At 42.9% G+C, this 27,542-nt stretch overlaps 1 protein-coding gene across 1 annotated transcript; it reads right to left on the bottom strand.

The window, feature by feature from the left end:
- Nucleotides 1-17,802: 17,802 nt before the first annotated feature.
- LOC107107940 (40S ribosomal protein S20) lies at nucleotides 17,803-18,295 on the bottom strand. The gene has a single exon (XM_015408306.1). The coding sequence runs from the start codon at nucleotides 18,189-18,191 to the stop codon at nucleotides 17,832-17,834; it is 360 nt and encodes a 119-aa protein (XP_015263792.1). The 5' UTR covers nucleotides 18,192-18,295; the 3' UTR covers nucleotides 17,803-17,831.
- Nucleotides 18,296-27,542: the final 9,247 nt, after the last annotated feature.

Raw genomic sequence — 27,542 nt, 5'->3', positions numbered from 1 at the left:
CACCCGGAGAGTTTATAAAATGGCGGGTAAGCAGTTTCTGTCCTTTAAAAGAATGAAGCAGATCTGAGACAAGTTTGGCCCATACCAGTGTCCCATTTGATGCAATTTTGTGTGTCACTGAGAGGTAAGGGCCTGTCAGCACATTCCATTAGGGACAAGCTGTCATCTCTCACCTATGCCAGCAAGGCATTGGGGTATGAGGAGAAGACGGGTGACTTCCGTATAAGGAAGATGCTAGAAGGCTGGTCACGGGAGGGTGGCAAGGTTACAGATACCTGGGAACCTTTGACCCCAATAGTGCTCTGGGGGCTCAAGGCACAGTGGCACACACTTTACATTGACTGGTATGAGGCCGCACTGTTCCACACAGCATTACTGGTTGCCTACTTTCGGGCTCTGCGGATCAGTGAGCTAGTGGCGAGCTCTCACCAGGATACATCTGGCCTAGTGCTTGACCAGCGGGACATTCTCATGCTGGATTCTAAAGTTAGGATCACACTTAGGTGGTCAAAGACCGACCAACTTGGCAAGGGTTCTGTTACTGAGCTTGGCTGTTGTTCCGAGGTGGAGTTATGCCCGGTGCTGGCTTTACGGCAATATTTGGCCTTGTGGGGTGAGGGCGTAGGTAATCTGTTTTGACATAGGGATGGCTACCCCCTCACTAAATTTCAATTTTGGACACTAACTCAGACAGCCCTGGTCCAGATGGGATTATGTGGGTTCTGAAGGGGAACCCACTCCTTCCAGATTGGGGCTGCATCAACGGCGGCAGCCATGGGGTATTCCAATAGCAAGATTCAGCAGATAGGTCACTGGAAATCATGGTGCTACAAGGGATAAGTGCAGGATTACAAAGTTTAATGTTATGTTTAGGTTATTAATGGGGTTCTTCTTTCAGGTGCTGCAGGCCATGGGGCGAGACAAAGAGTCACTGTCTGCAGCCACAGCATGGTCTTTTGGGCCGCCCACCAGGCCAGGAGGACACCCATTGGTTCTCAACTGGGCCTTAGTGAGTGGGCTGTTGTCGAATGGATGGGAAGGAGGGGCATGAGATGGCCTGCACTCCTTCCTGTTATTCGAAGAGAGGCGGGGCCCTCCTCCACACGTCTCGGTAATACACCTAGGGGGTAATGACCTAGGGGCTCCTGAGAGGCAACCAGTTTGCTGGGTTGCCGGTCGCAAACCAGATGGTTGGCTCAAGACTGGGGCTGGTGACTCGCCCATGAAGGGCAAGGAGGTTGGTCAGGGACAACTGCCTTGCCTGTTCCGTGCTCACTTAGTTTGTCCCTTGCTGCACTGTTATGTTCTTAAATAGTTAATAAAGTGCCTCTTGTTTACTTCCAAACTGTTGTCTGTCTCATTCTGACTGGGGGGGGGGGAGATTACCTGAATCCTACTTTTTCCCAGTACAAAATTCTTAGTTCAATCCACCCACCTCCTCAAGTAAAATAACAATAATATTTGTTTGGAATTGAGGACTATGTCCTGATTGTATTTTAGTCTTCAGTGGTATATCCCTGATCTGCCCTGTGATTTCCAAATCAACTTTGTTACAGAACTATTGCTTAAATGCCACCAGATTTCTATGCCTTTGCTTGGTGCTACTTGTCGATCAGGGAAGCAAGTTTAATCCACCAATCTCATGTAGCTATATAATCCATAACACCATCTCATCTCAGTACTCACGGCTGCAATTGAACACTGATTGCTATGAACAGAGGGGCTGTATCACGCCACTCCAGGCAAGAGGTCTCAGTGTAATGACACACGGTTTGAAAATGAAAATTGTTGGTAGAAACTGACATTATCCAGAAATGTCAAGTAATTACAGAAACTTAAAGCAGAGAAATACCAGGCAGCAAAGTGGATGGCTAGTGATTTCTTTAATTTACAATGGGCAGTTCATACCGCAATTAGATGTTATGAAGTGTGAATGTGGCTGTAATATCAGCCTGGGTTTTTCTGTTCCTCTTCCTTATAACAGGTATTGCACAACACATTTCTTGCCTCTGCTCAACTTCATTGGTCTCAGTAAGAAACTTGTAATGCAGTGACATCACACTGTATATTTTGTAGTTACTGAAATTACCAGGATTTTTGGGGTTTTTTTAAACTTTCATTGTTAACTATCTTGGGTAAGACTGGCTGGAGAGACAGGACAAAAATATTCTAAATAAATAATGAAATGTACTTGTGAATTTAAGACTTTTAAGAAACTGCCAAGCATTTTTAAAAAACTACTTTCCATGGCTATCCCTTATCCATATGCATGTATATTGCCATTAGCCTATGCATTGCTTTCATCCTTATTACACTTTGTTTAGAACAAGTGGTAGGGCTGTCTCTTTTTCTGTGTTGCTGCAGAAATAATGTGTGTCATGACTATAGTTGTGGGAAGGAACTCGGATTCCATATTACTGCTGCTGGAGGGAGATATCTCACCTTCCCCCACTACTGCTGGCCGGTCTGCTGGGAGGCAGGAGGAAAATGCCCAACAAATAGAAGGGGCATGACTAGTGTTCCCAACATGGTGATGAAACTTCTGGCACAACATGAAAATGATGTTGTTACATCAAGTGATGCTCCAGCATTGCCCCAAACTCAATGGTCAAATGCTACATCATTGTCTCTGATGTGATGACATCACTTTGGGTTGCACTGGAAATGATGTCATTGCACCAGGGATATCAATTGCTCCCCCACCTAACTCTAAGTTTCCACCTCTCCCATCTCCCGGAGGCCATGATTACAACCCTAGAAGAGAATGCTAAAAGAAAACAAATGTAGAAATGACTGGGGTGCATATTTTGTTCTAATTTTTCCCCACACAAGCATGATATGATTAATAAAGAGGAGAGTTTGAGTAAATCTAAGAACAACAGAAGCTTAATCTGAAGAATCACGAGGCCGGCTTTCAGGAAAACCGTGGGAATACAGCAGTTATGTCTGAAAAGTAAGAAGATTGTACCCCAAGCCCTGGTGGGTAGCAAAATCAAGTGACAACAAACAGCTTCAGAAGACAATGTGGGAGAGGAGAGCCAAAGTGTAGGCACAAGCGCCACTACACTCAAGAAGGTGATAATTAGGCGTTCAATTTGACAGAGAAGACATAAGAAAGAAATGATTACAAGGTGACATACATTAAAGCAATGAACAAAGTAACTTTAGAAGACAGTACTGCATATTGATTTGAACTCATGTTAGAACAAAAACAATGGTCTTCGATTTACAGCAGATATCTTCCCATCTCTGAGGCAACTGGCAAGATATAGATGAGAAAGTGTGATTTTTGCAGTATTTCATATACAAAAGTGGCTGGTCCCTGTGTGGAAAATGAGAGCTGTACAAGCTTGCCAGCAGGAGGGAGACTCACATTTTGGGAGGTCAAATAACCATAGAGTTTGGGGAAAATTCTTGAGCATAGCAACATATGATGACCTCAGTTCTGGTTGGCACCAAAAGTGATGTGACGGATTCAGGACAATGATGATTCCCCCCACACACACACAGTTTCTCCTGCCATTTCCCTTCCACTACCTGTTTAAGCAACAGCAGAAAGGGCTTGGCAAGAGATCTCCTGACAAAGTGGGAGACTTGGCAAGTCTGGCCCAGACTATGTAGGGTTCTGTGCTTAACTGGAGGACTCCATCCTCATGAGTGGAAAAATATTATTCTAAATTAACTGGGGGGGGGGGGGAGAAAACAACTAAAAAATGGCCTGATGAGGACTATTTTCCAACAGGGATGAAATGTTAAGAATAGCCAAGGGTCAACTAAAGAGAGAGGCAGAGAGGAATTGTCCTACTGAAGCTCCTGAGAGTTCAGAAAATACTAGAGGGTGAAAGTTTGAAAGGTCAGTGGGATTTCAAAATTCTCTTGTGTTTTCTCTCACAGGCCTCGGGTTTTTTGTAAAACAGAGAGAACATACTTGGGGAACTTCCCAGGCACGCAGGAAAATATTACTTCATAAAATCAAAGGCAAATGAAAAGGCACCATGAGGTCTAAATGTGCTCTAGAACACTGGTCTTCAGACATTCAATCCCATGATGCAGCAGTAAATTACATAACATCAAAGTCATGTGGTAGGATCAGAAGGAGTCAGCCTCTCTGAATCTGCCTATGCTAAAAAGGATTCCTGTCCACACCATCCTGCGGCCTTTCCCAGCATGCATGCAAAGAAAGGCCAGAGGAATAGTCCTAGCTATATATGTGTGCGCACTAGCAGCAAGTCTTTCCAAAAAGCAGCAAAAATTGCAGCTCTCTAGGGGCCAGGGCTCTAGTCGGGGGGGAGCTCTCAGGTATGGAGCTCCGGAAGAGAACCTCTAGGGGGCGGGGCGGTCATGTGGTGAAGCCCCGCCCCCTTCTTTACCCCGCCCTCTGCTTCGATCCTCATTCCGTTTGGGAATGAGGATGAAGCAGGAGGGTAAGTAGCCGGGCCTTCTGACACACTTCCGGTGATGTCAGGGGGTGTGGCCTTCTGTCACTTCCGGTGATGTCAGGGGGCGTGGCATATGCAAATAAGTTATGCTAATGAGTTATGCTAATGAGCTCCGGCAGCTCTTTTTCTACAACAAGACCCCTGCTAGGGGCATATGGAGTTCTGCAATTCACTGTGGTTCCAAACTCACGGGTGGAAAGGATGGAATACTGAGAGGAGATGGATGTCAGTTAAAGATGAAAAGTGTAGAGGGGGAATGAGCCTTCTTAGGCCCCTTAGAAAATCCTGGAGGGGAAAACTGTTGTGTGTTGGTTGGGATTTCCAACTGCTACTCCTGATTCTTCATGGAACCACAGCATATATATAAGTACAGCATAAATGTTATAAGTAACTGTACTAGGGCGATGCAACTTGTCATAAATATGATTATGCTTTTGAATCTCTCACAAAAATGGGAGTGGGGTCTGCAAAGATTGTCACACCAGCCCATCACTGCTTCTGACCTCAGAATTTCTGCCAGCTGGCTTCTCAAACTCAGCCACTGTTCAATTATTATAAATGTGTATATAGCCATAGCTGAGCAAATCTAGCCATAGCTGAGAAAATGCTCACTTATTTATTTAATACTTTTGCTGTACACAGACACAAGTTTGCTGTAGACAGGCCCCGGTCATACGGGCCGGAAAATGCGGGGGGGGGGAAGCGTGGCTGTTTCCCCGGGGCAAAATAATGCGTGGTTGCACGAGCAGACGTCCCGTGAAGGTCCCGTGGTAAGGGGGGAGGTGCCGATCACAGGGCAATCCTGCGGCGCTGCAAAGAAGTTGGGCCGCGGGGCAAATGGGGTTGTGGTGTTTTTTTAAACAAAACTAAAGTATGCGCATGCTCCGTTGGGTGCTTGTGCACATCCGTGGAGACTTTTTTTGGGGGGGTGTACTGACTTGGCCTTAATTATTTTTATTGATCTCAGCTTATATTATTGCTTTGTTTTTATTGTCATGATTTGTTTTATCAGCATGATTTGTTGGTTTTATTGTCATCTTTGCTTGGTTTTATTATTTTACTCGAGAGTCACCTCAAGCAGGTCTGCAGAGACAACACACAAATTTTCTAAATAAAATAAATAGATAGAAATTAAAATGTTGCATTCATGGAATTGTGTTTCTTACATATATCATTACGAAGTGCCCCATGCCTCATAGGCAAGGACTACTATTGCATCACCGTATGGCCAATCTCAAATGGAAAACAGCACCTGAAATTAAAAATGGATGCATTGTTTTTCCTCCTGTATGATGGTCAAGTTCTAGGAAAGACAAATGCTTATTCCTAGACTTCCTGTTTATTAACTTGGAAGACAAAACCTATGGTATCATATATGTGAGTGAATAATGAAAACAACATTTAATGTCAGATTGTGTGTGTATGTGTTTTTAATTAAGACTTTAGCTTAAAATAATTTGAAATGTAAAAAAAACAGGAAAATATAATATTTCAGGAGGCCTGGTGGTTTATGGATGTTTTAATGAATGGTTTTAAATGTATTTATGTATGTACTTTTATGTAAGCCGCCCTGAGCCTGCCTTGATGGGGAGAGCGGGGTATAAATTGAATTAAGTAATAAAATAATAAATAATATTTAAAACTGCTGTAACATGCTCCAGATTAGGAATCTATATTAAATATATGCTCCAGATTAGGAAGAGTATGAATGAATCCAACAGGATGTACTACAGTACGATCCCAAACTTCAATGGATTTAGCAGACTGTTACCCTGCTTACAACTGCATTGTGACAGTGTAATCCTATAAAGAATTATTCCACTCTAAGAACACTGAGATCAATGGGCTTAGATTGGAGTAATTCTCTACAGGACTGCATGCTAACTGCAGCAGAGAAGATACAGAAGACAACTTTGTTTAAAAGGTGAACATTTGTTCAAACCAAGATAAAAAGAAGCCACCACTCTGGCAAAACAAATGTTATTTAGTAAGGCAAACAAAAAAGGAATGTCAGGAACAAATTGCTGAAGACACAGCAACAAGTTCTGGATCAGTATTGTGCACAATGCTATAACATTAATAAAAGGGTGGGGGAGAGCTGTAACATTAATATATTGGGAGGACGGAGAGTAAACGTGTAGATGACACTATATTATTTAGGATTTGTTGTTGTTGTTCAGTCGCACAGTTGAGTTCGACTCTTCGCGACCCCATGGGCCACATCACGCCAGGCCCTCCTGTCTTCTGTCTTGCTCCGGAGTTTGCTTAATTTCATGTTTGTTCCATGTCCGGAAGTGATGTCAGACGTTGCTGACGTTGGGGGCGTGGCCGAGCTCGTTGGGAGGAAAACATATGGTTCCCCCCGCGACGAGCTCAGCCACTCCCCCAACGTCAGCAGTGTGGCTGCGTCACCGCTGGTGACGCAGCTTCAGGGGCGGGGTTCCCCCGGGCCCCGATTCCACCGGGGCGGAAATCGGGGCTCCGAAGCGGGGGACTCCCCGCCCCCCGGGCACATTTGGCAACCCTATTCACTCCTAGGGAGCAGAGCTGAGGAGAGGCTGCTTCAGATGGAGGTATTCCTTATTCAGGCCTCGTTCACACGCGGAAGTAGATGTGGGAAAGCCACGAGTGGTGGGCAGATTATTCGGGCGTGATCACACCGCCACATCTGGCAAGTGGAGCGCACCTGCGGCCAACCCGTGGCTTCCCATGGAAAACGCTGAGTTAAAAACTACCTGCTTTGACATAGTATTTTCCAGTTACTACATGGCGCGGGTGGGCATCTGAATGGAGACGCGCTGGTAGTCAGTCACATCCAGCAGCCGTCCGTGTCGGGTGCATACGCACAAACACGGTCCTGCTGCGTTTTTGCTGTGTTGCCTCGCTAGTCTGATTGGCTGCTGACGGCCAGAGGCCGGAGCCGTGGGGGAACATGAGATTGCACTATTGCACTTCTTTTTTCTCCGCAGCTAAAAGCCTCCATTCCCCTGCAGATTATCTGGCCTGTGTGACCGGGGCCTCAGAAGGGGTGAATTAGCTTGAAGACAATCACCCAGAGACAGCTAGGAACAGTCTAGATAGATGTGTTAGGTTGTTTTATTTTGTTCGTGTACCTGCCTTTTCTGTTCTCATTATCTGGCATAGTACTTGAATTACAACTGTTATTATTCCTCTTTCATAGACGTTGTTACTCTGCCTGGGTCCTCATGCCCCATTTGGTCACTTACAGGGTGGAACCTGTTGGAAAAGGAGTGGATAAAGGAAGTTGGGTGGGTGCTCTGGGCCCTCCTGAGGAGACCTATCCCAGAGTGGTGGCAGCCATTAGAGAGACAAGTATTGTCAATGGTTTTTAGCCATGGAGTTTCCATGTTCAAAGGATACCTCTGGATAGTAGGCTGGCAACCAGTGGGATAGAAAGGGTCTAAGGACCACAGAGGGGGGGGGCATAGAATTTTGCCTGAATCCTAGAGCATCATGTCAGCATCATGCCGGTGACATAACATTACTTCTGGGTATTTTTCAGAAGTAACATTAACACCATTGCAATAGAAAAGAGCAAGAGTCCAGTAGCACCTTAAAGACTAACTGAATTTTTGGCAGCTTTTGAGGTTTCATGAGTCATTGCTCACTTCTTCCAATCTGTTAGATCTTTTTCAGATCTGTTAGTCTTTAAGGTGCTACTGGACTCTTGCTCTTTTCTACTACTACAGTCAGACTAACATGACCACCTATCTTGATCTATTAATGCCATTGGTGTGATGTAGTTTTTAAAAACATTTTCCCTGGGCTGGCAAGCAACACAAAGGGGGGCTGGGAGACCTGGTCTCCCTAGTTGTAGGCTACAACTGGAAACAGCAGGTAGTTTTTTCTCACGGAGTTAGCAATACTGCATGAGGGCCCATTTAGTGTAGTGGTTAGGGTGTTAGACCAGATTCAAATCCCTACTGTCCCTTGAAGCTCACTGAATAACCTTGGGACAGTTGTTCTATTTCCTCACAGAGTTATTGTGAGGATATAATGGAGGAGGTGAATACTATGTATGCCACCCCTGAACAGGATAAAAATGAACTAACTAAACTAAAAACAAACGAAATATGGCCCTCAGAAACAAACAGTACTTACTCCTGGTAGAGTGACCTCAAAACACAAAGGGCTATATTTTTGTTTTGGGGTGCCTGTTCTTGTTTTCTCTTTATTCTCTGTCTTCTGCTTTGTTGCCCCTTTCTTCTATTTGTATAGGACTGGCTATACAATCTGGGACTAAAACATACATAAATGTCCATTGAATAGTCTTACTTAAAAATAGTTCTATTCAGAAAAACTCTTAAGGGTCATTAGAATGGATTGCTAAATAATCTGTGAAGCTCCTTTAAACAATAGCAACTTAAATTTGCCATGGTATATATTCTTTTTCAGTAGAAACTAACAGTGCAGCTACTTCATTTGATTCAAAATGCTGACAGCCAGGTACTTCAGAATGTCTCCTGAGGTCTTATTGAAAGATTCCTTTCATTTTCTCTTTCATTCTCCTCATGGACCTGTCAGTCAGCAGTATACTGTTTAAGTGTTTTATTATAATGATCCCCTGAGCAACCAAAAGGCCAACCTGCTTTAAAATATTGCATCCAGAATGTTTTCTTTTCAATGATATTGCTTACTTCCATGAAACATAATTTTGATCCCTCTTCCCCCCCTAAAAAGATAGCTCCAAAAATGTTTCTTTTTAAACCAAGTTAACATTTAGCCAATAACTTCTACACAAAGCACCAGTGATATGGCACTTCAGATACAATAAAACATTTAGTGGAAGTCCTGTTCTTTGTGTATTGAAATCCGGACACAAAATCTAGGGCTGCGAGGTTTCCCACTGTAGCAGGACTCCCCCTGGCCTGGGACCCCCATTCCTCACTGCAGCCTGATAGGTCAAGGGAGAATGAGAGTCTCAGCATCAGCATGCCAATGCACAACGTCAATTCCAGCACGAACCTTAAGTGATGTCATTGGGTGGCACAACACTCTAGGATATACCCAAAAGTCATAAATCGTGATGATGTCACTTCTCATTTTGCACCAGAAGTGATGTTCTGTATTGGCATGACACCAAAGAGATTATCCCTGTACTCCAAATTTGCAGTAAAGGCCCTTGAGCGCCAGGTCCACATCAATGTACAAGGGCACAAAATGGCATCCTCCATTCCTCCCACTGAGACATGTAGCATGTTACGTATTGTGTACAGATGCTCAGAAAGAGAAGAAACTGCCATGAGGCCTTGGGCCTCATTGTCTCAGGCAGAGATCAGAAGGTAAGAAGCAGGGCTCTCTAAGTGAGTGAATGGAGGAAGAAGCAGGATAGATCAGTTGCTAGTGCTACTACAAACTGCCTCCATTCTGTCCTTGTAGGGTCGTCAACTTCCCCGTTGTTGGAACTGCAAGTTGCTTACACTTCAGTCATTAAAAAAAAAAGAATGGAGGAAGAAAATACAGAACAGGCTGGGCTAAGCAGCTCCTGTCACTCAGGTAATGAGAGCTGGACAATGAGAACCACATCTGCATGTAGGGTTGCCAGGTCCAGCTTGGGAAATTCCTGAAGATTTGGAGGCAGTTCCTGGGAAGGGTGCAGTCTGGGAAGGTATTTTTAAATTTATTTTTATTTTACTTCATTTATACCCCACTATTCTCCACAGTGGGGACACAAAGTGGCTTACAACAGTCTCCCCTTCTCCATTTTATCCTCACAGTGCTGTTAGGTAGGTTTGGACAAGAGTATTGATGGGTTCCAAGGTCATCCAACAAATTTCCATGGCAGAGTGGGAATCTGAACCTGGGTCTCACAGATTTTTGTCCAACACCGATCAGCAGTTTCCAGTTCTGGTTCCGAGAGTGGTTGTGTGCTGAGAGTGCTTCTCACAGCAGATAAACCTATAGTTCCCTAGGTGATTTATAGCACCTCAAAGTGCTCTCACAGAGAACAAAGGCAGAGAGATTATATGCTAACTTCCAGGAGTGAATGCTAACTTTTGGAATGTTTAGCAGTCTCTGAAGTGGGAAGCAGTAGGTGGGGTTTTTTTTTGCCGAGCACCAGCAGAGCCTAATTAGAACTGAAAGAGTCTAAGAATTTATGACGCAGGAGGAGTACTAACGAAGCTAAGTAGAAAAGATTATCTTATCTTATTTCTGTTGCTTTCTGTATCTCTAAGGTGGGTTGTACATTAGGGCTACTTGTTAAGTTGTTAAGTAACGCCTGCAGCAAAAAAAAGGAGGAGGGAACTTTTTTAAAAAGGCTACTAAAAAAGTAAAACCCAAATATACATGGAGAAAAGGAATTTAAAAGGGCGAAAGATTAAGATAGGGAAGTGGGTACCGAAGCAGTAGCTAATCTTCTTTATTTTTTCCTTTTCTCTTCTTCGGTTGTGGTGTGCTTTGAGTAATATCGCTTTTAAGAAGCTGGAGTCCATTTTGGTGACAAAGCAGTTCTGAGTGCCGAGGTCCACAAGGAAGAGTGGAGACGCAGAGGGAAGGTGTGGCATCGGTGAGAAGTCCGGAGGCAAGGTGAGGGGAGTGAGGGAGCATGACGCGGAGATGCGCTGACACAGCAAGTAAAGACCAGCGGTGTGAACCAAGAGGAAGTGTGGAGGTGAGGCGAAGGAGATCAACGTGGTGACACGGCAACGAGGCAATCAGAGACACAGCAGCCTGGAGGTGTGACAAGACGAGGCAGTGACACAACGCAACGCAGAATTGAGAGAAGAAAAAAAGAGGAGGAGTGAGAATGAGGCAAGGAGGGACACAACAAACCAGGAAACTGAGTTTGAGGCTGGAAAAAGTCATACTACTACCAGAAGGTGTAGTATGGTAGTATGGTAGTAGAAGACAAAGAATTGACTCTATTTTCAAAATAGAAAATTTCTTGGAACAATACAGTGAAGAGCTAGGGTGGCAAAAAGAAGAGGAAGAGGAAGAAGAGCTGGATGTAGACACTGAGGAAGAAAGACCAGAACAAGAAAAAAGGCAGAAAAATAAGGGGGGAAAGGAAAAAAAGGACTAAAAACAAATCCATCCCAAATACTTATGAGATTTCGATACAGGAGCAAAGCACAAGAATCCAAAAAATAGAAAATAAAAATAAATATGACAAGAAATAAAAAATTTAAAATTCTATCGATAAATGTGAATGGACTTAACAGTCCCCAAAAAAGAAGAAAGATATTCCACCAAATTTTTTAAATACAAAGAGGCAAACCAAAATACGGCTTACAAGAAATAAAGAGACACCAAAGTGTGAACAAATAACCAAATATCTCCAAGAAAGAAACTATAAGAAGTTTGAGGAAAAGCATGGGAACGTATTGAATGAAAAAATCTCAATTTGTGAAGTAGTGGAGGCAATCAAAAAACAGAAGAAGAAAAATGCACCTGGACCTGATGGTCTGCCTGCAGAACTATATCAAGACTTTGAAGAGCAGATCAGTTTACCATTCAAAGAACTACTACAAAACATTGGAACAACTGGGAATTTACTGAATTCGTGGCACCAAGCAGCAATTACTTTAATACATAAACCAGACACAGATGATAAGGAAATTAAAAACTATAGACCCATCTCCCTTTTGAATGTTGATTATAAAATACATGCAAACATCCTAGCGACAACACTAAAGAAAGTACTATCACTGGTAATACATCAAGACCAAGCGGGTTTTTTGCCAAGAAGACAAATAAAAAGCATTTGCGGACAATTCTAAATGTTATAGAATATTATGAGTACCATTCAGAGAAACAAATGGTGTTAATGTTTCTGGATGCGGAAAAGATCTTCAACAACCTATCCTGGGAGTTTCTTCTTCAAAAACTGGATATCTGGGAATGTGGAACTCAATTCCTAACAATGATCCGCGCAATACACAAGACACAATATGCTAATGTAATCATAAATGGTGATATGTCACCAAGCATTGAGATACAGAAGGGAACATGACAGGGCTGCCCTTTATCACCCCTACTATTTATTTTTGCACTAGAAACATTGAATGATATTGTAAGAGAAAGTGATCAAATACAAGGACTTAAAGTGAAAGGGGAAGAATTTAAATTATTGGCCTTTGCAGATGACATTTTCTTCATAGCAGAAAACCCGATAGTATCCTTTACACATTTATTAAAAACCGTACAGGATTATGGATATATTTCAGAATTAAATATTAATCTGAAAAAGACTAAAATAATAACTAAAAACTATACATCTAATACAGTTCAAGAACTACATAAAGTAATAGAAATTGAGATAGTGAAGAAAGTGAAATATTTAGGAATAATATTATCAAATAGGAACAGTACTCTTATAGCAGATAATTATAATAAGCTACTTGAAGGAATGAGGAAAGAATTATTATGGTGGAAAGAATGACAGCTATCTTTAATGGGTAGAATAGCTACCATCAAAATGATTATATTACCAAAATTTCTATTCTTAGCTCAAAATATACCTATATTGAAAAAGTCCATTTTTTTCCTTAGAAATGGATAAAATTATTAAACAATTCATTTGGTACCCTAAGCAGGCAAGAATCAAATGGAAGATTCTTCAAGGTAAAAAACAAAGGGGCGGATTTGTTTTATCAAATTGGAAGTACATTAGAACCTTAAACCTTAGTATGGGATGGCATGCTTAAGCATGGTATGGCAAAGACAAGACACATTCCAACTTTAGACATCATTTGGTAAGAGGTGCCCTAATACAAATTTGGAACAAAATAAAAAAAAGATATTATAGAAAAACACCAAAATGGGTATCTCCGCTAGAAGCATTTATAAAACCTTCCCTTATAAATATGTGTGATAGAGAATGTTTTGAAGTACTGTGCTAGATAAGAACAATATGCTAAAATCAGAGGAGACTTTGCTATCCATCCTCAAGATAAAATTAATCTGGTGGGAAGCTATGCAACGTCAGTCTAGATACTCCAAAGATGTGTTAATAGGATTCCAAGAGTCAAAAACGCAATTGGATAAGATGTGGTTGTCAACAAGTGATAAAATGGTACAGAAACTATACAAATTGTTGCTAGAAGAATACCTGCAAGATGAAGCAATTAATTCAACAATGGTAACTTGGATGAAAGATATAGGGTATTGTATTGATATAGATCAGTGGGCGAATATATGGAAATCTTTGAAATACATGAGAGCCATTAACTATAAAGAAAATATTTATAAAGTATTTCACAGTTGGTATTGGTCCCCGGATAGAATGGCTAAATGTTGCCCAACGGCCTCCAAAAATTGTTGGAAGTGTAAAACGAATGTGGGAACCTTTTTCCATATGTGGTGGCTATGTGGAAAAGTATATAGTTATTGGAGGATGGTACAGAGGATAATATTAGAAATAATGAATTTGGAAGTGGTTTTGTCACCAGAAATAGCTTTGTTAAATATAATTCCGGAGTTATATGAGCAAAAGGATAAATATATGCTGATATATATTCTAATGACCACCAGAATATTATTAGCTAAGTATTGGAAACAAGAAAAACTTCCCACTAGAGAGGAAATAGCATTTAAATTGTTAGAAATAGCAGAAATGGATAAGTTAAGTTTAATACTTCAAGATGATAATATATATTTTGAAAGATGGGAGCATTTGTACAAATGGATTAATAATGTATGGAAGACATACACTCAAATGTATATAAGGATAAATTTAGGTTAATTGTATTTAATGTGGGAAATTGACAAATAAAAGCTTTTTTTTAAAAAAAAAGAATCTTGTCCAACACCGTAACCATTACACCATGATGGATCTCTGAGTCTTCAGCATTGGATGCATCATGCCTATGGTTCTTTCCACATTTAGTGCATGCATTACAACACCAAACATCATGTAGAAGTATGTAGCAATCCCTTTTTTGTTTTCTTTTTTAAAATTCTGGCTCCAAAATAAAATAGAACTTTGAGGACAGGCAAGCCCCAGAGTGCAGCACCCATTCTTTAATAGGGATGACACAGTTGATCAAACAACTGCTGATTTCCCCAGAGCTGTGTTGCAGGTTTCATTCATCACCACAGTGCCCAAGCCATCAAGAGCTCAAGGGCAACACTGTCAACTGTCATACTTGAAGAAACAGGAGATGTGTGGTGTCGCCATGACTACAGTGCTACAGATGCAACGTAGATTAGCTGGAAGGTAGATGAAGGTTATTGTACTTGGAACAGATTCTCTACAGAAAGGAGTATGCATTTCTCTGAAACCTTAATGCTCAATATCTTGACAGCTGTTGCGGACAGGGTGGGGGGAATATTTATTCCATTCACTAAATCTTATTAAAATGACTAGTCAGTAAATTTTAAATTATTGAAGATTACATGTGTCTGCTATCTGATTTACTCTTGCAAGATATCCCTATAGTGGCTTTTTAACGTTTGAAGTCATTTTCAAAATACTTTATCTAGAGACCTAATTTGGAAAATCTATAGCAGTTATGGAAGTTCTATTCAGACTTGATGTTAAGTCACACATTTCCCCCCTCTTTTGGTACACACTTGACAGAAGTATGTTATCTGGATGTATAACACCAGCCAACAGTAATTCCCATGATCATGGTTACTGGAAAAATGTCTTCCATGATGACAGAAATGGAAAGCAGCATCCTCTGGCTGCATTGCACAGTTCACTGGGCATTTCTTCACATGAAATCAAGCCCAGGATGACCACCTACAGGAGTCTGAACCCCAGATAAACATCCTTGTTGGATTTCGAGTCATTTTTACATCCTTTGGGGGAGGATGGAGCCAGAGTGGGCTGAGGATAGGACCAGGGCAAGCAGGGGGCGAGACCCTCTTCCCGGGCCGTTTTTTTCCTTCCCAGTCCACCCATGAATCTATTATGACATTGTTATTCTTAAAAATGCCATGACTGTATTTTTTTGGTTGCTGCAGACTAACACAGCTAGCACTCTGTAATTTGCATCTTTCCAAAATAACCATACAATAAGGCTGTTTACACACCTCAATGACTACTGCACTCTAAATGGGGAAAAGTTGCTATTTAAGAGCCATATATACCCTACCTATAAGAAAAGCTAGGATTTTTGCCCATAAATCAGACAGCCAGAACAATATTTTCAATAATTGTTTAAAACAAACAGTGACATTCCACTACCACTGAGTCATTTGCCTTATAATTTAATGTGCGTTGTCCAAATTCTGTAATACTTGAGTATATAACGCCATAACTCTGGTATTTATACCAAAACATGCATTTCAGTTTATTATTCATAGGCAGCAGATCTGAAGAAAAAAACCAACTTGGGGTTAAGTAGTCATAGCAAAACAGAGCTGTTTGCCAAACCAGTTATCTTCTCTATCAAGACATCAGTTCTAAATCACGGCTCATTATCCTTCACATTGCCACTTTTAAACAAGGGGCTAATCAGTCACAGGAAGAACAGCTGTTCCTCCAGTTCCATTACTGGTCACTTTTAATACACCATACACAGAGCTCCTAACTCAGGGAACCATTTTTTTTACAAAAAAAGCTATTCTCAAGCTGCATTCCAGTGCCATCTGAAGCAGAGTTTAAACCCTTCTAAGCCCCACTGACTTCAGTTAACTTTGTGTAGACCTTTTTAGCTTCTTGGTGCTGTCAATGTACTAGGTATACGAGTGGTAGAAGCAGCCCACTTCTGCAGCACCTGGGGATAGGGATTTTTCACATCTTTGGAATACCTTTCCCTTTAAGGCTCATCTGATAGAGTTGCCAGGTCAAACTTGGGAAATATCTGGGAACTTTGGGGTGGAGAAAGGAGATTTTGGGGGTGGAGACAGGAGACTTTTCTGATGTCATGTCCTGTGATGTCACTTTCAGGAAAAAGGTCAAGTGATGTCACTTACCAAGCTCTACCCCTTCTGATGATGTCACTTCCAGCACACCGCACCAAAACCACACCTTCTCCTGTGATGTCACTTTCTGACCCCTCCCCCAAACATGCCTCTTCCTCTGAAATCACTTCCTTTCTTCCTTGGGTGGGGGGAAACAACCATTAAGACAGAATGATATAAAACATCAGCCTCTAGAAAAGCTCTCTTTTCCCCTTCCCATTTTATATGTACTGGGGAGAAGATGTGTCCACTCACTGAGTAAATGTAATTTCTTCTAGGAGGTCTTGGGGAGAAAGCTAAACTCTAAAATATGACAATTCACATGAACTAAAGGCTAAGTAGTTCCCAAGTCATTTCACTTGTGGCCACTATTGGAAAAAGGGAAGGGATGTTAACCATTTCCTTCTGCGCCACATTTTTTCCCCCATTTTGGTTGCTTCCCCAAGTTACTTGTCTCACACAGCCATAATATGGAAAAAAGAATCCAACCTCCCAAGTCTCTGACACACCTTTATTTAAATGCCAAGTGCATTCTACCAATATGAGCTATAACATACTTGAAATTACTACCAACACTATTCTTCAAATATTCACAGAGCAGTTCCATGAGGAGTTATTGCAGTCTGAGCCAAATAATTGCCATGGGCTTAGAATAGAGTAACTTTGTTGAGGACTGCACTGTAAATGTCTTGACTGTCTAATAAACATGTCATGGCTTGTTTCAGGTTCTGCCTCCATCCAGCTTTAGTCCCTATCTGTTTTCTTCCAGAGGTGTTTTAGAAAACTATTTTTATAGGACACAATCCACTTCCAGTCACAATTAAATCAGCATGCTATGGGAAAATACAAAGGATTCATGAAGCTTATCACACCTAACTTCAGTTTTGCCAAGAGTAATGCTAAAACTTCCAGAAGCAATTTTCTTCAAGGCACAGATGTGAACCTTGGTAAGTATATCACAATGATGGAGAAGCATCAGGAAGTAGCAGTGTTACTAAACTCCAGGTGAGGCACGGCATTGTCCTGGAATTGTAACTGATTACCAGTTCCCCTAGAGGAAATGGCAGTTTCTAGGAAATCTTAGAGTGACTACAGAAGTTGTATGGTCTAGTACTTCTCCTATGGTACGCCATAGGGACTTTATGGGATACCACAGAGATGAGGAGAAACTGGTTGCCTGCCACATGTAAAGATACTAAAGGTCAGAGGCTGGTTGGGATTGAGAGAGGGATGGGACTACTGTTGGATGTACCCTCCTACAGGTGAATTTTTCTTCTTAATACTGAGAAAAACCTGAAGATTTTGAGAGATATTTTTAGGTTGACTGGGACATAACTAGAGAGCAGCCAGTTATATCAAGACAAATATTTAGAAACAATAGTTAGTATGACACAAAGAACACATCATACTGAAATATAGTGGGAGAAAAGGGCATGGGGAAGTTGAACTAGGTGGGAAATTACTTTTTTTTCTTTCTTTTTTTAAAGTTTAACTTTTATTGAAACCGATGACAATCATTTAGGCATCAGCAATAGTAACTTCAACTTCTACACCAGGCTCAATACTGATAGAAGTTATCTGCTTGACAATCTCTGATGGACTGTGCAAATCAATAAGACGCTTATGAATACGCATCTGGAAACGATCCCAAGTCTTGGAACCTTCACCACATGGTGTTTTTCGTGTAGTGATTCGCAGAGTCTTAGTAGGCATGCGAACTGGTCCTTTCACTTTTAGGTTTTTTTCTTTCGCACCTCTGATCAGATCTGCACAGACTTTCTCAAGTGATTTCACATTCCGGCTTGTCAAGGTAATTCTGATTCGGTGAATTGCTACTTCCTGTTCTACAGGTGCCTTGCCAGTATCTTTAAATGCCATGGCCGACTTGAAACCTTCCTGACCGACTTATTCCTGGCCGGAGCGACCGAGGCCCAAGAAACAGCGGTGAGTCAGGAGAGCGCGACACCACCCGGACACGAGCGTATGCAGAAAAAAAAAAAGCTAGGTGGGAAATTTCAATTTAAAACTGACCTCACAGGGAAGGGGAAGAGTTGGAGGACGTAACCTTTTTCTTGGATGTGGCATCTTGCCTGAACTGTCTCCGCTCTCCACATTCCTCCCAGGCGCAGCCCCTAAATCTCTAGGAATTTCCTAAAATGCAGTTGACAACCTTGGGAAATAGCCATTGGGTACCAAGCCTGGTAAGGCCATGTTGCAACTATTAGTAAGTATTACACACAGGTACAAGAAAATGTATAAAGAACTCTGAGGAATGTAAGTCAATGAAAACTTTATGAGCACAGTGTCTTTAATACTAATCCAAAAATATTCACAGTATTTCAGCTCTCAGTATTGGAGGATGAAGTTGGAGGCTCAGCACCATTAATGGCTCAAACACCATTAATATAGTCAAAAGGCATTTTGAAATCAGGGGACAAACGTAACAGGGATGTGCACTGATTTCAAAATGAATGCAAATGAATCCAATTTATTTGGTTTTCATTTGTTTTGAAGTGAAAACCAGTGAGAATCAAGCCAATTGGTCCCATTGGCTTCAATAGGAAACACATTTCTACATGTAACTTCTTTTGGTATGACATTCCCAGTGACTTATTTCCTCCAAAGGATCGTGCTTTCCAAATTTCAAACAGATAGGACAAAGAATACCAATTGTATAGGACATTTAAATAAAGGCAAAGAAAGAAAGAAATGCTGTAGCATTCAGAAAGCTACTTATGAGTTACCTCAAACTGTAGAGAGATGCACCAAGCATTGAATCAGTCAATAAAGTAAAACAAGTAGCTTATTTTTAGGGACAGGAGAAGGTGAGTCAGAAGTGATCATGAGATAAGAAACTGATACACAAGAAGCATTCAATAAATCAACCATACTGATCCTGTGTTGTTCTGAGTTCAACTGTCTTCATCTATCTGACAATTTGCAGGGACAATACCCTTGGCTGAAGGATGCATCCCAATTGCACAGTGGAAGGAATAAAGTGGTCTTTAAAGACAGGGTACTGGCCATCAAAGGATGTTATTGGTCCTGCTCTGGTGTTGTAAAGAAATTAAGAACCACTCTTGTTGGCAGAGGCAAGAAACTTGAAACAGACAGCAGAGAATCAGGATGTGGGGAGAACATCATTCTTAATGTACCTCATACATACTCTGATCACTTCCAAGCTATTGGAAGGGACAGGGCATTGCCCCAGAATCCCTGGAAAACCTTTAAAACATTTTCTAACAAATTTCCGGGGCAATGTTTCATTCATTTTCTATTACAATATCCAATGAATACAAATGCTGTTTGCACTGAATGCTGGAAGTTCCAGTTGAGATTTCAGTGATGCAAAAGAGGAAACTACTAAAAAGAAGAAAAAGAGACACTTGGTTATACCACAAAAGAAGGAGCTGGGAGAACGATTCCTGGTGATAGAGGCCCATTCTGCATCTAGCATTTGCTCTGTTGTTTTACCAAACCAACACTGGAACAGAAAAAGATGCGACTGAAAACCACATTCAAATACCCCGGGCCAAGCCATACTGACTACAGTCACCCCTGAATGGCCATAAAATGGCCATAAATCTATGCAGACGGTACCATAAATCCAAGAGCTCAAATGAAGTGAAAGCGGCATGCAGACTGGACTCTGCCATAAAATCCGACAATCAGTCAAAGTGGAAGTGGAATGTCATATAGAGGGGAATTTCTGTTCCAACGTGGGTTTGGTAAAACAGCGGAGCAAATGCTAGATGCAGAACTGGCCATAGAAAAGATTACAAATGGATGATCTGCAGAAGGTTGCAGAAGAAAACTAAGGCTGCGATCATACACACAATTAGACCCGCCTTAGGTGTGAATGCTGGGCAGATTTAAAGAGTGCAATCAGACAACAGCATCTGGGAAGCACCCCACAGCCGTCGGCAACCTGTTCTGCTCCGCCGCAGAAGCAGAATTAAAAAGACACTGGGGAAAATCCGGTAGAAAACAGGTTGCGGCGGGCCACGGGTGGACTTTCCCCAGTCTGATCACTCCAGCGCGTTTTCATGGCATCGGGATGGTCTAATCAGGCCATCCTGACTCCATGCCGTTGTTTTTTCGCCCTTCTCAGTATGTACATCATCGCAAACTCCATAGGAAGCCCTCAGTGCAGAGATGCAATGCATCAATTCCTCGTTTAAGCGCATCAGAAACAAATGGCAAAAAAACCCAACTCACCTGTGGCTGCATCTGATCATGCAGTGGCGGGCTGTGCCCACAGCTCCCAAGGACTGTGTGATCACGCAACTGCGGGTCAAATTCCTCCAGAGGAAATAGCCTCGCTTCCTCTCCGCTTCATCTGGCACGTGTGACCACAACCTAAGCGTTACTGATTTGTATGATTTATTTAAAGTATGGCCAAGATGAACAATCACAGTATTCTATGCTGAAATGCAAACGCTAGCCTATAGCCTTGCTAGGAGTTGCTAATGAAGCAATAAGTATTTATATATGATGCAGTTGGGAACAAAAGCTAGCAATGGCCTTCTTATCTGTTAATTTAGTTTAGGTCTTCTGCCAGAGTGGAGACCAATACAGAACTGGGGCAACACCTGGGGTTTCACAGATGTGAAAGCCTATTTCAGTAGGGGTGGCAGACAATGTTCCCTCTAAGCTGTGGAGTCTTGTGAGCGAAAATTCTACCTTGTGAGCTCCTGGCATTAAAGTTGTGAATGAGCCATTTGGCTGTTGCATAAAATAGTTTGCTCTGGAGCCATCCTTCCTGAGCTAAGACAAAAATGTGTGAGCCGGAGGCTAAAAAACTGTGAGCTAGCTCACACTAACTCAGCTTAGAGGGAACACTGGTGGCAGACATATCCAGATCTGTATTTTTTTTTTTTAATGAGAATGCCTGTAATTGAAGAATGCAGCTGTCAAACGGCCACGCTTATGAGACAAGCTAAAGTCCAAAAGCTGGACAGATTTTCAGATTCCTAGCCTGGGAATTTCTCTTGTCTTTAGGACTGGCATAAGTGTAAAGGTCAATGTAATGCTCAGAGACTAAAAGGGCAGTATGTTGTATGTTTTTACACTGCCTAGAAGTTTTGGGAAAAGCTCTTGAATAACTAGAATGGGTACTTACAGCAAATGAATCAAGACAAATACTAACTGGAGGAAGCTGCTGTTTGGCTTGTTGGCTCTCAGGACAGAAAGGAGGGGAAGATTTGAGATGATACAACCTCAGCCTTCTACTCTGTGGCACATAGTACCTTTAACCAGCTTTGTTCTGTCAGCTGTGACCCTTTCTTGATTTACAGTTATCCATATTCTGATTACATCCAGGTTGGACTACTTCAATGAATGCTCTCTGAGGCTGAATATTCAAAAGGTTCAGTGGGTTCAGAATTAGGTGGCTAGGCTGCTGGTACATATAAGGGATAGTCTCACTGAATTTAGAAGCTCTACACTGGCCCCTGCCACACAGCAGGGGAAACCTCACTCAAAGCGCGGCTTCTAAAAGCCGCACCGAAGTTGAGACGCTGCGGCGGGATCCCACGGATCCCCTGAGCCACGGTGCCTTTTCTCCCTGGCACGATCAGATGCCGGGGAGAAAACACAGTCTGGACAGGGAGGCTGCCGAACTGCGCATGTCAGAGCATGCGCAGTTTGGCTAGGAGCCAGGGATGCGCTGGCGAAAGGTCGCGCCGGCGATCCCACGGCCGGGATTGATGCGCCCCTTCGAGACGAACCACCTAGGTAGGTGGTTCTTTTTAGGTGCGTTGTTTTGCGTGGAAGGGCCGGTTCAGGGACGGAAGCACAACGCTTCCCAGATGTTGTGGTGGGATCGCACCCGTTTGCTGCATCCCCGAACCGTCCTTCTACCGGCCCAAAACCTTACGTGTGACTGGGGCCACTCATTGCTAGTTCACTTCTCAGCATACCTGAAGATCAATAAAGCCCTTCACTGGACTAGAACCAGGTATCTGATGGAGCAGGTCTATGCACAAATTAAGGTCTTCATTAGAGGCCCTGCTGTGTGTTCCCCATTTTCACAGGCTTAGTGGGTGGAGACAGAGTTTTTGGCACCCAAGCCTGGGGGCCAAACTAGATGGGATGGTGTCCTCGTGTATGTGTCCACATTTTAAAGTGATTTAAAAATGCTGCAAGAGCCGAATCCTGTACTGGGGTGGTATTGTTGCCCCTCTCCGTGTGCCTTTTCAAGTGCCGAAACACCCGTGGGGTGGGTGTGTGTGGCTGTTTAAATCTCTGAAAAATCGTGACAGTTACCCTGAGGTGAACGTGAGGATACTGTCATGTCTAGTATGGTTCTGGAACTCCCTTCTTAAATAGGCTTACCTGATGCCAAATTCAACTTTTAGGCACTAAATTGAAGACTTCATGTTCTCCAGATTTTTTAGATCCCCTTCTCCTGTGGAATTTTATAAATGGTTTTATCATATTGTCTGCCTTCTACCCCATGGTTCTTTTAATAGGCTTCCCTAGTTTTACCTGACACTAGAGAGGCAGGGAATGGATACTGCAAATAAATAAATACACCTTAAGCTGATCACTTATAGTTGCACCTGTGTGATTTGCATTCATTAGTCCAAGCAATTAAAGGCCACTGGCTTCTGTTCCTGCATTCTTAGAATTTGATTACTTGAATCACTTACTGGGTTTTGATGAGAAACTGTCCTTCCTTTCTAAGAGCTGAAATCACCATGAGTTTTGTTAAATGGGACTATAATTTATAGAACAATGGCTTGGTTCTGTCAGCAGTCTAGCAATCTAATCATGATCATGAAGCATTGTGCAGTAGCATAAGCATGCACAGGCAACGTGCGGCTGCTTGTCCGTCCCCATGCAATTCCCAAGCAGCACTGAGAGTATGCTGGTGTGCACAAAACTTATGTGCCAATTTAGAACTCTTGAAGAAAACAGACTTGGAGGAAGTTCATCATTAGTAGCTGATACATGATTTGAGCAGAAGAAGAAGAAAAGGTTTTTATATCCCACTTTTCTTCACTCTAAGGAGCCTCAACATGGCTTACAATCAACTTTCTCTTCCTCTTGCGATAACAGACACCCTGTGAGGTCGGTGGGCTGAGGGAGTTCCGAGAGAACTGTGACTAGCCCAAGGTCACCCAGCAGGCTTCATGGGGAGGAGTGGGAAATAAAACCCAGTTCTCCAGATTAGAGTCCACCGCTCTTAGCCACAACACCACACTGACAGAGGAGCCAACATAATTTCTGTTGGCAGCACAGAGCTTAGATCTTTTCCCAATTCAATTATTTACCATGCTGTTTTTAAATTCTCATTTGGTAGGAATGTATAATAGCTTCCATAGCAGAACAAAGTTGATAGATTGAAACTGATTAGTCTGATAACTCTCAGATTCTGTTTTTTTCTCTTCCCCTTTCTGTGGGCCCAGCATGGCAATTGGTGTTTGTTTGTTTGTTTGTTTGTTTGTTTGTTTTTTGTCCTTCTGAAACTTTCCTAGGAAGTAACTGGTTCCTTTTGTTAGAATTAACTATAGTTTGGGAATAAGGACACAGATGACTGTCAATATCTACAGTTTTTATTCATTGATTTATGGATGTGTTTTCCTTGTATTTTGTGCAATCTCTCCTAATGCCTTTCTTCAGTATTTGACAAGTCAAGGTAAGTTAATGCCATTTGGTAAGATAACATGGTTGCACTTACCTGTAACTGTTGTTCATCAAGTGGTTTTCTGTGCAGACACATGGGACTGCAGTTCTGCAGGCCTGCCATGGAAAGGAGCTAGGAAGCTAATTTTAAACAGATCTAAGCTCCCAGGAGTGCTCCCCCTCCCTAAGCCCTGTAGCCAGATTTTTTTCTGTCAGGGGGCACATGCCCCAATGTGACCACATAACCCAGAAGCGATGTAGGCACGTCATACCAACCTTACCGCTCCTCTTACTCTCAAGGAGCTTGTCCAGCTCCCAGTCCTGCTCTGAATCCTTTGTGCTCCCCAAACCATGTGGGCAGAGGGAGGTGCAGTTAGAGGTAGCCAATAGCCCTACCCAGCCTTTCACAAAGATTCCTCTGGTTGACACTAGGAATGAGGGACTGCCCTAACAAAAGCCAGCTCCAGTGCTATGGGTGGATGGAAGGCACTCCCCATGCCTTGCAAGGCCCTTCCAAGGGCACCAGCTCCTGGCAGTGGCCTCACCCTCCACCTTGCCATCATGCTGGGTGGTGGGCTGAGTCCCCATGCCCCCCCTCTTCTCCACATGGTCTCAGTGCCTGTGCATTTCAATTGCCAGAGCGTCTGGATGCAGACGCCAGTTCCACCACCGAGATCAATGCTTCCATCAGGAGAATGGTTCTCTGGTGCAACGTATCCTTTCAGTTGGGGCAGCTTGCTCTTGGTGCTTGCCATGGCCAGCCACAGCCACCATTAGCAAAGGCAGTCCTGGGCTGGCACAGGAGAGGGCAGTGCTGTGTGCTCCAGGCTCCCTCCCCCTCTTGGCCAACCATGAGGCATGCAAGCTGGCTGTGATACGCTGCTGGCAAGCGAGGTCATTGTCGGTAACCCCAGGCTCTTTCTGCCTCCCGGGGGAGAGGGGACTGGAACAGGATGGGGCACGGCACTTTCAAGAGGGGGCATCGCGCCAAGGGCTCCGTGTGGCTATGGGCCTGCCTCCTTCACAGAGCTTGTGAAGGTTTCCCACCCAAATTCATGTGATCAGGGCAGGGGAGTATTCCTCTCTCAGTTCTCCTTCCACCACAAAAAGAGAATTATATATAAATGTAGCCCACAGTGGGGAAGGAGAGAGGGATGTATGCCCACACAGAAGACCACTAGATGAACAACAGTTACAGGTAAGTGCAACCCTGTTTTCATCATCTTGGCTTCTGTCCAGTCCCACATGGGAGACTAGCAAGTTCTCTCACCATGGAGGAGGGTGTGGACAATGGAAGACTAATTGCAGTCTTCTGGAGTCAACATCAATCACATAATGTTGGATGAAGGTCAATGGTGTGGACCATCTAGCTACTTTGCAGGTGTCTATCAATGGCAATCCTGCGAGGAAGGCTGTGGACGAGGCTTGCGCTCAGGTGGAATGTGCATGAACTCTAATTGGATATTCCCTTCCTGAACTGGTGTATGCAAGATCAATTGCTGTTATGACCCACCTGGATTAGTTCTGCACAGAGGCAGATTTTCCTTTATTTGGGCCACCAAAACAGGTGAAGAGACTCCTGTCCTTCCAAAAAGTTGTTGTTCTGGGCCCGGCACAGACTGAACAAGCTTGAAACCTAGAACAATAGACAGCTAGGATCCTGGAAGGAACCTATAGACCAGGAGTCGCACTGTAAATAGCCTGTCACGGGTAGTGGGTGTGTGTGGGGTGTGGTGTTGAGCACGGATTTAAGCAGGGTTTTGGTCCTGCTAGAGTGTCCTTAGTTTGAGCTGATTCACAATAAACTATGAGGTGATCACTACATGCATCGAACTCAGTACATTTCAAATGTGTTGTCCTATCTAAATAAAACAATACATCCTGTCTAACATCTAATGTGTGGAGTATCCTTTCAGTCATGTCCAAAGGAGAAGGGAAGAAAACCGGAAGGTCATTGCCTTAAGACATATGGAACTTAGAAGGGACTTTAGATAAAAAGTTTATACGGGGGTGTAAAACAACCTTATCCAGGTGAAACTTCAAAACGGGCGGGTCACAAGAGAGAGCACTATCCATATGGCAGAAGTGATGGCAATGAAAAAGGCCATCTTGTAGGAAACAAACAGCCAGTCAGCTGTGGCCATGGGTTCAAATGGTTTATCTGAGAGTTTTGAGAGAACAAAGGAGATACTTCATTGTTTAACTGGTGGTACCAGTGGGGGATACAAATTACATAAGCCTTTCATAAACCATTTTGACTAAATATTAGAAAAAGCTGTTGACCCATCAACCAGTGAATGAGATGCTGAAATGGCAGACAAATGTACCTTTAAAGAAGAAACCGCCAGACCCGCATCTTTTAGAAACAAAAGGTATTCAAAAATGTAATTCAGATCACAGGTGGTAGGATCAATACCCCTACCAGATGCCCAGGCTCTAAAGCTTTTCCATTTGTGCTGATAGAAATGTCATGTGGAGGGCCTGTGAGAAGCAATGAGGACTTCCCTAACCTCTGCTTGTCAAGGGCACAGTGGTTGAACCAGCCATACTGTTAAATGCTGGGAATTCACTTCTGGATGATACAATGGTCCTAACTCTAAAAGAGCTCTGTGTTGAAATAGGGGAATATAGATGCCTTGGACGAATTTCCACAGGACCGGAAACCACACCCTCCTGAGCCAGTTGGGAGCAATTAAAATCACATAAGTCCTTTCCATTTGGAAATTTTGTAACAACTTTGAGAAGGAGGGAGAATGGTGGGAACGCGTAATACAGATGGACCAACCAATGTAGCTGTAACGCATCCCCAATAGAATTGGGGTTGACAGCAGCCCTGGAGCAGAGTAGGGGGCATTTGGCATTCTCTGTAGTGGCAAACAGATCTACTTCTGGAAAACTCCACTGGTTGAAAACCAGGGCTAAGTATTTGGCTTTGAGTGACCACTTGAGTGGCAGACATGTCTCTGCTGAGCACATCGGCTAGTGTGTTCCAAACCCTCACTATGGTCCTTTCCGCACTTGGATTTCATCCTTGGTTTTATCAGAGTTCAACTCACAAAACAATACCTTGCATCTATCCCTGGTTGTAACAGCATTCGTTTATCCCAGGACAAGTGTGGGGTGAAACCGGGGTGACCTCAGTGTAATGTGGAAACAAAAAATACCCCGAGATAATTACAGGGGTGAACTCGCGTATAGTGTAGAATGCAAGTTCAGGGACAGGGCTGAACCAGGATTTAAGGTCTAGTGTGGAAAGGACCAATGTGTCTTGCTGAGAGGTGAACATTGTATTTTAGAGCCCAGTGCCAAATACGGGAGGCCTCTTTGGAAAGTGCAAGGAAACCTGTGTCCCACTGCTAGTTGACATAATATTTTGCCATGCTGTTGTCAGTTGCTATGAGCACTCGATGGCTTTGCACAACACCTGAAAGAGAAATTAAAGCATATCTCATAGCCTTGAGTTCCAGTCAGTTGATATTCAAAGTAGACTCAAGAGGCAACCATCTCCTACTAACTGTTAGATCTCCATAATGGGGTCCCCAGCCTGATAGGGAAGTGTTAGTAAATATTTGCAAGTTGTGAGGATCCTAATGGGGTCTC

Source organism: Gekko japonicus, unplaced genomic scaffold, assembly GCF_001447785.1.
Source record: "Gekko japonicus isolate JY-2015 unplaced genomic scaffold, Gekko_japonicus_V1.1 scaffold417, whole genome shotgun sequence".
NCBI classification, from domain to species: Eukaryota; Metazoa; Chordata; class Lepidosauria; order Squamata; family Gekkonidae; genus Gekko; species Gekko japonicus.
Note: the sequence above shows the minus strand (reverse complement) of the source record. Positions and strands in the feature narration are given on the sequence as shown.